The following is a 17,684-nucleotide window of genomic DNA, read 5'->3' on the forward strand; positions in this document are numbered from 1 at the left end:
GTGTGTGTGTTTGTGTGTGTATTTGTGTGTGTGTGCTGCTGCACGCATGTGCGCGTGCGTGCCTGCATGTGTGTCTACGTGTCTGTCTGTGTGTGTGTGTGTGTGTGTGTGTGTGTGTGTGTGTGTGTGTGTGTGTGTGTGTGTGTGTGTGTGTGTGTGTGTGTGTGTGTGTGTGTGTGTGTACACCTGTGTATGGCAATGTGTGGGAGGTTTTCTAAAGAGCACTGATGTTGACACATAAAGAAAAGACCCACTCACACATCCAATAAAGCTCTGTTGTTATCCTGTCAAGAAGACTGTACATCACAACGAGGTTTTTACGGCAAACTCGAGGTCAGTAAAACTTAAACAGGCTCGGGTTTCTACAGGGAAAACTTAAACAATCTGTCACAGCCAGTAATGCTGTCATCGTATGCACACACACGTGTCATTTACTGTCCGTTACCGAGCTGTGTGCATGACACCGAGTGATGGCCTGTGGTGCTTGGCCCTCATCACACTCCCACCCATTAACGATGCTCTCTCTCTCTCTCTGTCTCTCTCTTCCTTCCTCTCTCTTCCTTCCTCTCTCTCTCTCTCTCTCTCTCTCTCTCTCTCTCTCTCTCTCTCTCTCTCTCTCTCTCTCTCTCTCTCTCTCTCTCTCTCTCTCTCTCTTTCTTTCTCTCTTCCTCCCTCTCTCTCTCTCCATTCCCCTATATCGCTCTCTCTCGCTCTCCCCTGTATGTGGTTGTAGGGGCCGGATAGTGAAGACGTGTGTCGTGACTGGCGTGCTCCCCTCCCAACCTACAGGTGCACTGGCTTTGCCGCTCCCCTGATGTCTGCAGTTTAACCTGCAGATACAAGGGATCAAAGCCTTGAGAAAAATGTCAAACCTCTACCATCATGACCTTTATCTATATTCACTGTGTGTCCCTTTGGATAAAGATGTCTGCTGAATGACTGAAATAGCTAAATAGCAAATAGACGTATATACATACAAAGATACACTTGCAAAGGAAAACACGGATACGACGGTTGGTGGAATTTGCATTTGCTTTTACAATGGTACTCTCGTGGACGTACAATTTTGCATTCAATAAATTTGATTTCAATAGAAGTGCCGATCGCCCTGGTATCTCCCTCCCCTCCGGGTTTGGGTTTGTCATGATGTCGCTGAAGTCCCTGCAGTAGTGTGAATATTAAAGTCCCCCCTGGCTCCTGGCCATGGACGAGGTGTGACGAGGACTATCGATGGCATGACAATGAGGGGGACAGGGTCCTCCTGCCCATCAGAGAGTGTGTTGTCCTTGGCCACCCACGACCCCTCTCCGCTGGTCCCCAGCACTACAATCCCTCCCCACCACCCCCGCTACCAACGCCGCCGCCGCCGCCGCCGCCGCCAAGTCCATCAGTCAGCGTCAGCCTGTTATCTGCTCGAGTGACGCTGAAACCTGCGATGGCGAATGACCTTTCTACCGCCCTGCTAGGAGACGTTTCATACGTTTCATACGTCCCCCCCCCCCCCCCCCCCCCACACACACACACACGGCTAATCAGGTTCCCAGATTTGGACTCAATTCACCATCAGTGATTAACCGCACACATTTGGAGGGAGCAACATTGCTGTAGCTACATGCTAGCATAATATATTTACCTTACTGCTAGCGTAGGGTTACCCCAATTTCATGTTGCCCTTTCAACGTCTGGAACTGTATCCGGAAAGGTCCCTGTTTTAATATATATATATAAATATTTTTCAAATCTATTCATATATTTTAAAATGGCAAAGGAACTCATGAGCATCTCATGAGCATTTAATCTGGGACAGTTTGTAATTTGTGTCATGTCTATCTGATAGGCTGTGATGCAACCTCTCCCCGCATGGGTCATCTATCTACTATATACAGCTAGCAGGCATGGCCAAACATAAATAAGACTATCATATAATATAGAAGGATTCTAGCTTGTTTTTGGATAGCTTCCCAAAGCCTTAAACAAATCACAGTAAACCATTGGGCATGTTCTGCCCTATCCTTTACTTCTACCATCATCATTATAGATACATGCAAGCATCATCTATATCTAAATGGTGTAATCTTTAAAGATAGATGCTAGCGTGACCAATATAGCATCAACTCTATCTACACAAACTGTGTCAGCCCAAGGCACGTCTATCCTAACCAATCGAGCAAGAGCTTCCTCATTCCGTGCATGCGAGAGTCTGGGAATACTGATATTGAAAGAATAATAATGTGCTAGTTAGGGGCTAATGTGCTAGCCAGTGCGGCAATGCTGGCCGTATGTGTGGTTGTGTGTGTGTGTGTGCGTGTGTGTGCGTGTGTGTGTGTGTGTGTGTGTGTGTGTCTGCGCGTAAACCTTGTCTGGCAGCAGAATGAGATATTACCCTGAGCCTCTCCCGTAGAGGACACGGAGGCTGATGCATCGTTTACTTGGGATGAGTTGAGCCGGAGAAGCGTGACGTGGACAATCTGGAACCCACATTTAAAACCCCAACCAGAGCACGTAGGTGGAGGGGAGGGGCGGAGGACCTGGCTGGGCCATCGTTGGTCCTTTCACCGCCCATCGCCTCCACACTGCCACGGTGTGTCTCAGGACTGGGGGCTGATCATACCTGGTGAGGAGCCACCACTGAGATGTATTGAAGACATTGTCGTATCAAAGGAATATATTTATAGATTTTTTTGGTTACTTTTTGCTATAATTGAGACGTAATAAAATATAACAACGTTTAATTCCCTTCCATATGCCCTGACCTATTAGTCTCTTGGTAACATGAGGAGAATAGATAATGTGGTGAACATAAAGGATGAACCACAGCGTTTCTTTGTTTCTCAAAGCACCCTCTTCCGTGGGTGGTTTGGCCCAATCAGAGCATAGAATCCGTGGGAGGCTGGAAGAGGTGGGCAGAGACAGAACCATAAGAAGCAACCTGAATGCGGTTCTTATGGTGACAGAAAGGCCTAGCTTTGGCCACAATGGTAATAATACAATTCAAATGCATTTTTCGAGTGGTAGATTATTTACTTTTCAAAATTCTAAAAGGTAGACAACATTATCATAAAAATGATTTTATTACCTTAATTGTTATCAGACAGATACCAATATCATTTTCTTCTCTTCTCTTTTATTATTATTATCACTTTTTTTTACAATATATTACTTTTATTAAACCTTTTTTTTATACATTGATTTATACACGAAGCAATACGGTCAATTTATTTTGTACATGCTTTTTTCTGACATTCCCTGGTCAGAGGAAGTTGAAATATGGTGGGAGGGAGTGGGGGGCAACAGGGGGAACGGAGAAAGGGGGGGGGGGGGGGGGGGGGGGGGGTGAAGGCACATGCTTGCTCCTGTACCCAGTGAGCAAGGCAGTCCAGAGAGAGAGAGAAAAGAGTAATAATCTTCCGCGGGTCATGTGCGAGCAGCGGCCCTCTGAGAAATGCATCATGGTCCACGTCCCAAGTATCCACACATCTAAGCCTTCCTTCCCCTTTTCCATCTCTCTCAACCAAGGTTGGCCGGGAATGTTTCCAAAAGCAATTAATCCAAATCTGAAATCGTTAAATGGCTATTTATAGTGATGGCAATCTTTTGATTTGAAAACAAACATTTATTAAGGATTTGGAAAATATGCGTTCCAACAGAAGATTGTGACGTTGAACCCGTTCTGGGGACACTGCGGTGCCTCTCAGGTCCTGTCTGCGTCGAGTTATTCTGTAGGTCTGTAGGCTTGGCTGAAGAAGGGCCCATTTTTTAAGGGAAAAACGACATCACAAGAGCTCTTTCTGTTAGGTCTTAGTCCGGCAGAGCACATCACTTCATCATACTCAACTTTTAAGTCCCGGCTCTATAAAGGTTCCCGCCTTAGGGGAGCTCAGTGCACACGGCCGTCCATAGTGTGTGTGCGTGTGTGTGTGTGAGCAAGGGATCGTTTGTGTGAATGTGTGTGAATGTGTGTGTGTGTGTGTGTGTGTGTGTGTGTGTGTGTGTGTGTGGGTGTGGGTCTGTGTCTGTGTGTGTGTGTGGGGGTGTGTGTCTGTGTCTGTGTGTGTGTCTGTGTCTGTGTCTGTGTGTGTGTGTGTGAAGTGCACACTCCCACAGCATCTTCATAAGTCGCACACCCCCAGGTGAACAGCTCTGTGATCGTACCATTGTCCTTGCATGGCCCGGGTGTGTCTATGCGCTTCTCTGTGTTTCTATGGCTTTAGTGCCTTGGGTGCTTGATCCAGTTGCGTATCATCCACTTCTGTCCCGAGCAGCGCTGCACCACCAGACGCAGGCCGAAGTTGGCCTCCTTGGACATCTCCACCTCCAGGCACCGGCCAGTATCCCTGCTGATGATTGGTCCGTTCTGCAACCATGAACCAGGAAATGATTAACGACCGAATCAAACTTGTATGAGCACCTGGATCATTAGATGGGTGCTATATAAGGTTCCTGATGTTACCAGGTGGGATGTTGATTAGCCTTTAGAAGCCATTTATAGATTGAGGAATAAACGGGGAAGTGTCCATCCAGATGTATAATAGATAGCTCAGCCAAGAGTTGGTACTGCCCACTTGGTAGGGTGGAAGTTTGATTCATCTACGTGTGAAGATTTTAAAAACAAATTGTAATGGCTCATCAACATCGTACTTGGATGTCAAATAGGGGCCCTTGAAGACTGTTTGGATTCGCTGGCAAGTCGAGACAGGTTTCTGTGGGAGCAGGGAATACAATGCCGTCGTGTTCTTTGTGTTTCTCCTACCTGCGTGAAGTCCCACAACCTTTGAGAAGCCCTAGACACAGCGTCACACTTCTTCAAAGCCGGCGTTCGACCTCTACCGTCGTCCACCAGGCATTTTGTGTCAGGCAGGAAGCTGGTTGACCCGAGAGGTCCTAGTTGAAGAAGTCCTTCGGTGGAGTAGCGAGCCAGCTGTGACAGGAGGAAGAGAAACAACAATGTGGGTCCGCCCGGGGAGAACGCTATTCACAATTGAAGATCTCCACAACTCACCCCCTATCCCCCCCCCCCCCCCCCCCCCCCCCCCCCTCCCCCCCCCTCCCCACACACACACACACACACACACACAAACACACACCCGAGAAATGGGATGTGTACTTTGTAGAGAGTGACTCGCACTGTGCAGCTCTCCAAGGCCTGTGGAGCAGCTCTGGGGTAAATTGCGTTATCCGGCCGTAATTCAATGACCAAAACAATGGAAAGCTCACTGGGAGAAGACAAGTATTTTCACTTCAAACCTTTAATGATATCACAGTCCCTTGGGAACACGGTGGTAGTAGTTTGGGCTTTGCGCACAAAACTCGCTGATTCAGTTTATTAATACGAGTGTTTTTCAACCAGCCCCCTAAAATTTGATCCCCGGACGTTTAATCCGAGCACGCAAAGGCCCAGGGGACCGTGTGCGCGTATCTATTACGTAAGGCTACAGTGGGGATAACATCTATTATTCATGGTCTTGATCCTCTCTGAGAAATGAGATGCCAGCAATGGAAGGGGGGAGAGGGGGAGAGAGGGGGAGAGAGGGGGCGAGAGAGGGCCGGGGCATTGAGGTGTGGGCTGGGGTCACAGGGTCATTGATTCAGCTCTGCTCCGAGAGAGAATAAGCTTATGGTAACACCAGACACACATACACACACACACACACACACACACACCAATATTCATGCTAATGCACACACACACACACACACACACACACACACACACACACACACACACACACACACACACACACACACACACACACACACACACACACACACACACACACTGTTTCCCTCACACACTGTACGACCGGGCCAGGTTACCTATATTACATCGGGGCGGGGGAAGATCAATGTAATAGAATGCCGCTAAACCCCTTGTGCTGATAAGCTAGGACGCTGCATTGAGCCCCTGCTAAATGAATAGACGCCGCTAGCATTTGTTGAAGAGTGACACGTGCCCATTATTATTTCTGCTCGGCCTCAGGCTCAGGTTGCTCGTAATATTTTGTTTGCGGGGGACGCTGATTAGATTCCTGAGAGGAGTGACAAACACTTTAGAGGCTGTTTAATAGCAGAGGTCTTGCTACTTACAAGATATTATTTCCTGTAAACAAAGCTCCTGCGATTGGTTCCGTAAAATATGAGTATGCTTGTGATGAATGTGAATGACCCTGAACAATGAATACCTGGTCATTTAGGGATGGCTGTTGGGGTGGTGTTGTTGGTGTTGTTGTTGTTTTCCATGTGACATTTTTTTGTCTATAATTCCCTGAAATTAGATACATTGGCTTTACTGTGTGTGGAGCAGTGTTTGTTTAAGGGAGATTCGTGCTAAGTGGTAGGCGCACACAAGGGGATTTGCTATCATATTCAAATGAACTTTATCATGCAGCAATTTATCACAGTTAAAGTCTCAAGGGACTTTGGAGTGTCCACTCTGAAAAAAAGCTTAAACAGTAGCTCTTTAATCTTCCCAATGCTTCTGGGAATAGCCTTCATTTTTGCATTATAATTGGCATCGGCAATAAAGGAAAATAGTTGTAAAAAATGCTGAGGAATGCTGTATAAAACAATAAGCGACTCAGTTTCCTTTTATACTAACTTTATGGCCACATAATGCCTATGTATTTCATTCTCACTGTGCTTCTTTAAAGATTACTATTGTGATTATTACAGCTTCTATTTCTGATATTTTAGGTTTATTTCCATTCTCATCCACATGGCGACATAAGCTGCGAGTCTTTGGTCTTGCCAGGTCTGAGTGCTCTGAAGGGTTTATAAATGCAGCATAAACTACGAGTGGGCACAGAGAAATACAAAGCCTAATATAATCCTCTCTAAAACCTGTTGACGGCTGCGTTTTGGAGGGTTTTAGAGCTCACCACACTACCATCCACAACAATTCTAGTGCAAATAGTAATGAAAAATTAAGCTGTTCTCATGCAGGGACACTGGATGATATACTACGAGATCTAATTTTCTTAGCTGCCGTAAACACAGTTGAACTTGTTTAGCAGGAGAAGCTAATTACAAGATTCATAATTCCAAGCTGTAGGTATGTATGTGCGTTTGTGTTTGTGTGTGTCTGTCATTGTAAGAACATGCATGATGTGTGTGTGTGTGTATGTGTATGTGTGAGCTTTTCATTACAGCCGTGTGTGTGTGTGTGTGTGTGTAAGTGCATGCACTTGTGTGCGTCTGTGTGTGCCTGCGTGCTTGCGTGTGTGTGTGCGTGTGTATGTCAGTGTATGTGAGCGTGTGTGCTTGCATGTGTGTGTGTGTTTCTGTGCATAATCCCAAAGTGTGGTCGTCTCTAGCCCCTTCCTCCTCTGCGGACTGACGGCACCTATATCTGAGATTAGCCTTTGTGATTTGAAAGGTCTAGCGTGAGCCTGGCTGGCTGGGCGGCTCTGGAGGCCCTCTCCCTGGGGGGGAGAGGTGGATGGTGATGTAAGTACTACTACTAAGTCCCTTATGAAGGGGACTTAAGAGGCTCCATCAAGGAGCTGAGGTAGGTGAGGTCAAGCAACACTTTATCACTGATCTTGGAGTCCCTTCAACTCCTCGATAGAATACCTAGCCAGACCCAGTATGTGTATGCGTGGTTGCTTGTGTGGTTAATTAAAATGTTTCTTTGATTCTGTGTGTGTGTGTGTGTGTGTGTGTGTGTGTGTGTGTGTGTGTGTGTGTGTGTGTGTGTGTGTGTGTGTGTGTGTGTGTGTGTGTGTGTGTGTGTGCGTGTGTGTGTGCATGCACTTGCACGGGCATGTGTGAGTCTGTGTGACATTGCATGTGCTAAATATTTCCACGAGGGAAGGGGAGCGGGAGGAAACGAAGTTACCAATCTCCCAGAATTCTTTATTTGATTTGCTCTGTTAAGGAGGACGCATGCATTTTTCATCACAGAAGAAGAAGAAGAAGAAGAAGAAGAAGAAGAAGAAGAAGAAGAAGAAGAAGAAGAAGAAGAAGAAGAAGAAAGCAGTAGTTATAGGTTACAAAGGGAAATGACATTTGTCCCGTTCTCCCCTTATGCAGTCACTGCCGTAACACAAAGACCCCCTCTACATTTGTTGACTTCCCCAGGGGAGCGTGATTAAAAGAGCTGGCATGGCTTTACATCGAGAGAGAGAGGGAGAGAGAGAGAAATAGAGCGAGCGAGATAGAGAGAGCGAGAGCGAGAGCGAGAGCGAGAGCGAGAGAGAGAGAGAGGGAGCGAGAGAGAGAGAGAGAGAGAGAGAGAGAAAGCGAGCGAGAGAGGGAGAGAGAGAGAGAGGGGGGGGGGGAGAGAGAGAAAGAGAGAGAGAGAGAGAGAGAGAGAGAGAGAGAGAGAGAGGGAGAGAGAGAAAGAGAGAGAGACAGCCCCAGAGAGCTGCAGCAGGAACCCTTCATATTCTACCATGCCACTTCTAATGAACCTGTCAATCAGAGAGGGGGTGATGGGGAAGGGAAGGGAAGGGGGGAGAGGGGTGAGAGTGAAGTGTGAAGAGGGCGGGCGTAGGGGGATACAGAGAGAGAGTGGAGAGGGAAATAGAAGGGGTTAGGGTACAAAGAGGGAGATAGGAAAGAGAGATAAGAGAAAATGGGGAAGGCAGCTGTGAGAGAGAGAGAGAGAGAGAGAGAGAGAGAGAGAGAGAGAGAGAGAGAGAGAGAGAGAGAGAGAGAGAGAGAGAGAGAGAGAGAGAGAGAGAGAGAGAGAGAGAAGAAAAGGATAGATAAAAGGAGAGATAAAAGGAGTGAGAAGATATGCAGAGAATAGAAGGGGGGGAAATGAATATGAGAAGGTGGAGACAGAGAGTTCTTTTTACATTTGCATCATTTGTGTATTATTTGGCATTTAGTTTTGCTTTCCTTGCATAAAGTAAATGAGTGCCACCAAGAAGGAGGCCATCATCCACAACAGAAACCGACGTCCTCTGTCAAAGCAACGTCAAGGTCATCACCTGGATTTGGTTGTTTTTCTATTTTTTAGGACAATGCTAAATGTTCAGTTTTTGCTAGATTTTCTGATGACCGTGCACAATCTTGAAATCCATTCCAGACATCCACCACCCTTGGGGAAGTCTTTGGTTTCAGCACTCCACTTCTCGTGTCCGTACTATCTAACACGATTGACAATCCAAGCGCTTCATCGTTTGCCAACTTAACGTCAGATTTGAGACCCCCCCACCATCTTGGGCAGGTCAATGGGACACAAAGGGGAACAGGAAGCTAATGGATACGGTGTGTAAGGTTGCTGGCCCAAACTGCAGGAAAGAGATGGAGGGAGACCACCAGCTCTCACATCCAGTCCACCACTAGTCTAAATAAATTAATAACGATACTATCTTTTTCATCCTGGCTCTTAGTTTAGTGCAATATTTACCATTCAATACTGTATAAATCAAGACTACTTAGTCCCGGTAATGACTATCATTTTGAATACATAACAATGTAAAGGGAAACATAGCAGTGAAAGTACACTTTTAAGTATCTGAAGGACTCAGGGAGAGAGTAGGACTCGCTGGAGAGTGCCAGATAATTACAGCGTTATTAACACTAACACTGAGTATTCCCACCGCCAGCTGTTAACCCCAGGCTAAATAACTGTCAGTTGCTCAAGCTGGGATCTATCAGGGTGAAGAGGCACCCAGATGGTCTTCTGTGTGTTGAGGATTAGGAGTCTGAAGGACTTTTTTGCCAGAGGTAAGGGAATAGGCTGAGTCCTGATCAATACACATAATCAATCCCTCTCCGATCACAACGGCGGCTTTGTGCATCCAGAGAGCCGACGCTGTACTTTGACAGCCTCGACTCCAATCAAAAATTGAGGTAAAAATAACAACAAGCAGAAAGAAAGGGGTAAAGACGGTAAGAAAGCCAATTAATACGATGAATAGAGCATTTTGCACTCTTAGGATATGTGGATATGTGTACCACACATTCTTTTCCATATTCCAACTACATGACTTTACTGTCTATACTTGTGTTGCACTGAGACCTGTTTGCAATGTTGGGGAAGCCTGGATGTGGAGTGAGTGCTGCTCGTTGTTCTGTGGGAGTAACACATCATCAGGTGTAGAGGAAGGGTCTCACCTGGGAGGACATGCCATGGCAGGGGTAGAGGATGGCGTGGTCGTCGTCCTCGGAGCCCTGGTCCAGGCAGTACCCACTGGCCTTGCTGTTCCGCACCTGCAACAAACCCATGAGCATTTATACTTTATCCATCCAGCCAGGTCAGCGGCCTTCTGAGTACAGTATCGGGTCACCGGTTGTACCACCGGACCAGCAACCAGCCACAGAGGGGCAGGATAGTCAAGGCTCAAGGTGCTTTGACTCCCAAGGTTTTGGGTTTGAATCCCACTGTGCATTTGGACAACATGTCGAAATAGTCGCTCTATCGTTTATCGTTTCCCAGGGAACAGTAAAAGAGGATGGTAACGGAACAGAATGACTTCTGAGGTGATAAGCGAACAGTTGAAACACTGCTTAAGGTTTGTCTTGAGTATTAGTGCAAAAGTATGGCAAATTAGTGCAATTTAGCGTAATGATGGGCATGACATCTTATAGGTTGATGCGGCCACTCTTACTATTTAATTTAATTTAATTGTATCAAAAGTGGGGCACCGTGAATTCAGATACAGGTCATTTACGCGCAGGTAGGGGCTAGGTTTCTGGCAGGTCGGATCTTGAACCCGGTACCGTTGGACTGACCAGCCACTACTAACCCATCCTTCCCCTTGGAGATGCTCAACTTGAACAAAGGGTATTTCCCGTAGCTGAGCTCACTGCTGACTCTTCCTTTGGTTACATCGGGATCAGAATTGAAGCTGAAAGCAAATCAATTGTCCGTGTTTGTTTATTCAGGGCTGCTCTGTTTCCTTATACCTGTGCCCTTACGCTGAACCAACACACACACACACACACACAGACACACACAGAGCCAAACACAAATACACACACACACACAAAAAGTAACATTCAGTCCCTTCTTGTCTGTTGTCTGCCTCCGTCGCCGCATGGGGAGATGCGTCTCACAAGCCACGCGCCGCTGTCTCATATCGCACCTCTCACATCTTAAACCTGTAATCGCTAAACAAACTGAGATCAGCAGGCAGAGCAGCGCCTGCCTGCCTGTCTGTCTCTCTCTCTCTCTCTCTCTCTCCCTCTCTTCACCTCCTCATTGCCTGGGACGGCACAGCGTGGAGATGATGGGCCTGTGTGTGTGTGTGTGTGTGTGTGTGTGTGTGTGTGTGTGTGTGTGTGTGTGTGTGTGTGTGTGTGTGTGTTTGTGTGTGTGCGTGTCAGTGTGTGTGTATGTGTTTGTGTGTGTGTGTACGTGTTTGCTTGTGTGTGTGCGTGTGCGTGTGTGTGTGTGTGTGTGTGTGTGTGTGTGTGTGTGTGTGTGTGTGTGTGTGTGTGTGTGTGTGTGTGTGTTTGTGTGTGTGTGCATGCAGATGCATGTGAGGTAGTGTGTTTGTGTGTGTGTGCACAGATACATGTGAAGATGTGTGTTTGTGTGTGTGTGGGGATGTGTGTGTGTGTGACTTCCAAACTTCCAGGTTGTGACAAATCTGTCGTGTCGCAGTTGGCGCAGACACGTTTCCGATTGGCCGCTCAGAGAGGCGGTGACAGATTGGCCACGCGTCGGCGGCGGCGGCGGCGGCGGCGACGGCGACCATGACAACGTGTGATTCCTGCAGCGCAGTCTGGAGACGGAGGTGTCGCCCACTCCCAGGGAATCCGTTAGAGAAGCCTTTGCTGGAGGAAGGGACGTGGCTTTCATGCACGGTTGTATGTGTGTGTGGGTTGTTTGTTGTATTTGTGTGTGTGTGATGTGTGGGATAAATGTGGATTACTTTGTGTGTGTGTGATGCTATTGTGTATGCATATGTTTGTGTGGGATATGTGTGTGTGGGTGTGTTGCATTTGTGTGCATGTGTGCGTGTGTGTGTGTGTGTGTGTGTGTGTGTGTGTGTGTGTGTATGATGTGTGGGATAAATGTGGATTATTTTATGTGTGTGTGTTGTTTTTGTTTATGCATGTTTGTGTTGGATATTTGTGTGTGGGTGTGTGGCATTTGTCTGCATGTGTGTGTGTGTGCCTGTTTGTATGCGTGTGTGTGTGTGTGTGTGTTTGTTGTGTCTTGTATTTGTGTGTGTACGTGATGTGTGGGATAAATGTGGATTGTTTGTGTGTGTGTGTGTGTTGGTGTTGTTTTCAGTATGCATATGTTGTTGAAGATGTGTGTGTGTGTGTGTCTGTGTGTGTGTGTGTGTGTGTGAAATGAGAGGAGGAACTGTTGGATGAATGTGCATGCAGGTTTCAAGTGGGGGGGGGGGGGGGGGCAGTGTTTGAAATCTTACAGTGTTGATGAATCTAAAGGTTAATTTTTATATATACCCACAATGCACTTGGAGAGCGAATCGATTCCCTTCCTAGCATCTTTGTTGTGTAAATCAATACCTTGGTGAGTGGGTTGGGGGGGGGTGTATCTGGGGAGAGACGGTGCATTTCTGCACACCTCCAAATGTGCCCCTGCTGTGTGTTTGCTGAATTCCCCCACCCTGTCATAATCTGTGCCCCCCCCTAACAATGGCGTCTTCCACGCGATGAAGCGATTAAGTGTTTCAGACTCATCACCAAAGGAAACCGCATCAAATGTGTTTGTGGGGTGGTGCTATTGCTAAATGCTAATGCTAATGCTGCCACAGAGACCATCTCCACTCTCCACATTTCGACACATCACATTGAAATTGTCCAGAAACTAATTTCTGTCAAAATAACTTTTCATAGAGTGTATTCTAAACTGTATTTTCCTCTGGAATTACATTGAAGGGTTCCTGCTTGTAGGAGTGCAAAGATGGTGGCAGAATAATTGGATAATACGGTGCTCATGAATTAATAAGCTCTTCTCGATAAGGACATCCTTTTTATATCATCCGTGAAATCAAATTATCCCTGTTTACCTTCTCCCGCAACGCATAGCTTCTTTAAAACATAATCAGCCAGCAAGCAATCATGAATTTGCATAACTTGGAGCATTTTTGGAATACCGTCACCACAGAAAGAAAGACGAAAAAAGGAATAGAAAGAAAGAAAGAAAATAAGTTAAGACAAGTGAAGGGAAATAAATAAAGGGCGATAGTAAATAACAGAAAAAGTATACTTAAAAAGAAAATGAATAAATGGATGAACAAACATGAAAAACAAAACGAAAGTAAGAGGGGAAACTAAGAAAAAACAGACAGAATAATTCCCTCACCTCGCCATAGGTGATGGTGTTGTTGTAGATGCGCATCTCGGGGTAGACGTGCTCCAGGTACCAACGGAAGCTGCGACACTGCAGCCGCTTCCTCAGGTCCACCCGCTCAGACACATCCCCGAAGTCTACCCCAGGGTTCTGGAGGCACAGCGGGGAGGGAAGAAACTCCTAAAATGGCCACCGGGGACTTTACTTAAGTAACCGTGGTGACCTGTTTTTGCCGAGCTGTTGGATTAGGAAAGTGAGGGAGCCTGAAGGGATGAATAAATGAATGCATGATACAAGCCTGCGAGATATAATAGAATAAAACCTAATGCAAACGTTCTAGGGCTATTGTACATCTTCATATTCATGATATTAATTACTAATATTCATAAGTTCTTGTGCGTTGGTCTACACCCATACCTGAGGAAGGTATCTGTAAAAAACGGATTATACCTGCAGTATTGGACAGATTGTACACTCAGCAACTTAATTATTTAAACATCAAGGCTAAAGAAACAACGAAACACAGAGACACACACACACACACACACACACACACACACACACACACACACACACACACACACACACACACACACACACATACACATACACACACACACACACACACACACACACACACAAACACACACACACACACACACACACTCACACACACTCACACACAGAATCAGGGCTGATTTGAAAGCAGATTATTTCTATTGCGTTCTTTGCTCTGGTGGTCTCTTGCAACCAGCTGCTGGCTCCCTTTGCAACATCTGGCAAGGTGTAAACGCTAGCCTGCGCTTCCGTGAGCTGCCTCCACAGAGAAGGGGTGGGATGGCAGGATTTAACATTTGCGGTATCAGAGGCTCATAAAGGCCCCCCCAACCCCCCACAAGGCTCAAGTAATTGTTTTCTCAGAGGAACCTTTGGCCAATAAGATAAGTGTGTATGTAAGTGCTGGGGTGTTTGTGTGTGTGTGAGTGTGTGTTGGTGTGAGTCTGCATGTGTGTCTCTGTGTGGCTGTGTGTTTGTGCATGTATATCTGTATCTGTATATCTGTGTGTGTGTGTGTGTGTGCATGTATATCTGTATCTGTATATCTGTGTGTGTGTGTGTGTGTGTGTGCATGTATATCTGTATATCTGTATATCTGTGTGTGTGTGTGTGTGTGTGTGTGTGTGTGTGTGTGTGTGTGTGTGTGTGTGTGTGTGTGTGTGTGTGTGTGAGTGTGTGTGTGTGTGTGTGTGTGTGTGCGTGTGTATGTGCGTGTGTGTATATCTTGTGTGTGTGTGTGGGTGCGTGCATCCTTGTGTTTTTGTGTGTGTGAATAATTGAGTTTGTGTGTGTGTGTGTGTGTGTGTGTGTGTGTGTGTGTGTGTGTGTGTGTGTGTGTGTGTGTGTGTGTGTGGCTGTGTGTGTGTGTCTGTCTCTGTGTGTGGGAGGTGCATTCGATTTTGTACAGCTGCAGCGTCGGGTGTTCGTCATGTATACCGCATCAGTCCTCTCTATGGGACGACCTGGGTAATGGCGGTGCGCTGTGGAACTGTGTGGGTAATTACATCGCATAGAGGATGTGACCCGATTAGCAAATTTTTCACAAATGGATCGGCACACTAAGACAGTTAAGGTATTCTCAGATGATTTTTGCCACATGGACCTATTGTTTGCGGTTTAATGGCCACCATTCCTCACCCAAGGCCACCAACGCTATTAGCTTGGCTACAGTTAAAGCATCCTGTTTTGATGCCTTTGTTCGCCTAGCACACAGTCCCATTGTGTCCTGTGTGCTACCACAATCAGACGCGTGTCCAATCACGCCGTTTAGCATAGTTTACAAGGCAATAAGTTAGCCGGCATTCATTAGGAAATGTAGCAGTTTATTCTTTAGCCTTTCCATCTCGTAAGAACTTGAATGCAATTAGGAGCGCTCGAATGGTGTCAGAGTTGACTATGATGAACTGTAGGGCGTCTCACATCGACTGCTGCCGTAACTCCCCGTTCTGTTCGGGGCGAGACCCCACCTCTAAGGGAATGAAGCCTGTCTTACACACTCTGCACCCCAGCAGTGAGAAGGTAGATTAAGGGGGTTGAAATGTGAATTCTGAATTTCGATCTACTATTGTCTCTGGAGGACTGCAGTGATCGTTTGAATGAGCAAGTTCGAACGGGGGTGAAGTACTACAAAAACAAGGGATCTGGGAGAACAAGAGTCCATGGTCTTAGAAACACTTTTACAAGCTCTGGTTTTCAAACCACCACAGTGTACAAGCTCTACGATTCAGTATCCTCTCGACTGTTTATTGACAAGAGCTCAGAAGAAGAAGAAGAAGAAGAAGAAGAAGAAGAAGATTCAGAAGACAGTCCTTTACAAGTTATTTTCTAAGTCATTGGGAAGATTTAAAGGTGTTAAACTTTTCAAGAGCACAACCAATAAGAGTGTACGTTCACCTGAGGCTGTGGATGTACTGAGGACCTAGTGAATTCCCCGTTATTCAGTGTGGGAGTTTGTTTTGTTTGAGGAGAAGCAGCAAGTTAAGGTTGTTTGGGGAAAACTATAAATGTCTGCTCCCTAGTGGTGAGACAACAATGAATGCAGCTTGAAATAAAAAAAATATATATAACTCACGTTCATGGGAATGTTCCAGGCCATGTACACATGGGATTTGTACTCATCCATCCAGACCTCGGCAGCGCGCAGGGCGTTGCGCTTGGCATAGTAATCGATGTCGTTGTTGTATGGCTTCTTGGTGCGTTCGATGTGGGCCACTCTTGAGCAAGGCAGCACCTCCATGCTGCCGCCACACTGCCACACCTAAACACACACAAGATGTAACAGTGCCATGAGATGGGGTGATTAAAGAGAGCTCCTACGCAGGAGTTTGACCATATGTGTCAGTTATGCATGCCTGAGATTTTTAGCTGAACATTGATTTGCGCAGTGTTAGGTGAGGTGCTTTATTTACTGGGAGGTCAGATTCACTGCAAAATGTTGCAGTGTAAATACGGATTTCATGTTATCAGCTGTTTTTTGGTTATTTCTCGGTTGCTGCTTTGTCAAAAAAACAAGAGGGTCAGAATATTTTTTATGACATTTTCATGGCAGATGCAATCATTCATGTTTTTAAACTGCATTCCATTTTTCAGTTTGGTAAACGCAGTCACTTCAGTTTTTGTACAGGAAAGTGTCTCTGTACACTAAATGTGCAGTATTGCCATGGATAATCAGCCTCAATGTCTAGCTTCCTTCAATACTTTTTGTCTAGAGAAGATTCGGATCGTCAAACTAATAGCGACTTTGGAAACAAAGGATAGATAATATTCTTCCAGCGAGAGAGTCGAGTCCACAGGGCAACGCCGAGACAGTCAATGAAAAGAAACCTCTGGCACGCTTCTTTACTGTCAGGGGAAATTTGGCCTTGTCAAGATTTTACCGTTTAGGATCCGCCCCCCTGGTTTATCTCTACATAGGGACGTGTTAGTTTCTGACTCACCAATTAGATGCTATGCATCATTATTTTCTGCTGAACAGAGGGGAAAAGGTAGAAAATTAATGGACTCCACGAGGCAGCCACCATAAACACGACTGAAGAGCGAAAAACGACCACAAAACCCGGACTGCTGAACACCAATACCTGCATCATAACGACCAAGTATATAAAAAATATACAGCTATATAAAACTCACTAAATCAACGTAACGCCTGACCAATGATAGTATGATACATACAATGATAGCGGGTTGCCGTATAAAGATAATAATTATCATTACATGGTAACTAACTACGGTACGGTAACAAAATTAACAAATTAGTTACCATACAATGTATATTGCTCTACAAAAATTGCATGTGATCAATGACCATACACCAGCCATGTGAAAGCAAAGTGTAATAGGCAGCTCCTACGCCCTCCTGGAAAAACACCTGACCATCTCTATAGACGTACCAGTCGCCCGCAAAGCGACAGAAGAGAAAACATGCTGAGGAAGAATAACTGTGAGGGGGCGGAGAAAGGGAAAGAAGGGAGCAAGAGGAAGTGACAGGGGGCCATATGGTGTGCAGCACTGTGGTTCTCAGAACGCAACGAGGGAAAAAAGAAAAGAAAAGGTCTGCGTGAAATACATCGAGGTCATCGGAAAAATGATACCGCAAGCAAAAAAATGGAGGCATACGTCGTTGATGCAGGAAGTTGAGCCTTATGTGAGTGCGAGGTGAGAACAGCAGTCTCATAATAGGGTGGCATATGGCGCTGCTCAAAGTCCTCCAGAACTACAGCCGCCGAGCCCCCCTGTCTCTTAATGACAATCATCGCATCGTTTACAACAGACGTTCCGGCTTATTAACACTTCCCTGAACCTGGAAACAGATCCCGCGCGCCGTGTCGGAAGAGGACTCTCGCCTCAGCTGGCGCCACAGTGAGCGCATAAAGGAGGAATAAAGAGTGAAAACCCCAGATACATA

General features: G+C 46.1%; 1 protein-coding gene across 1 annotated transcript in view; it reads right to left on the minus strand.

Annotated features, from left to right (window-relative positions):
* Positions 1-3,328: 3,328 nt before the first annotated feature.
* galnt9 (polypeptide N-acetylgalactosaminyltransferase 9) overlaps positions 3,329-17,684 on the minus strand; it is a 72,593-nt gene continuing 58,237 nt past the window's right edge. The window contains exons 7-11 of the mRNA XM_030359555.1: positions 15,852-16,037; positions 13,235-13,372; positions 10,066-10,161; positions 4,751-4,918; positions 3,329-4,354 (exon numbers count right to left, since the gene is read on the minus strand). Of these exons, the coding sequence (XP_030215415.1) occupies positions 4,208-4,354; positions 4,751-4,918; positions 10,066-10,161; positions 13,235-13,372; positions 15,852-16,037 (735 nt within the window). The 3' untranslated portion in view covers positions 3,329-4,207. The remainder of the gene's footprint in view (positions 4,355-4,750; positions 4,919-10,065; positions 10,162-13,234; positions 13,373-15,851; positions 16,038-17,684) is intronic.

This window comes from Gadus morhua, chromosome 6 (genome assembly GCF_902167405.1).
Source record: "Gadus morhua chromosome 6, gadMor3.0, whole genome shotgun sequence".
Lineage (NCBI taxonomy): Eukaryota > Metazoa > Chordata > Actinopteri > Gadiformes > Gadidae > Gadus > Gadus morhua.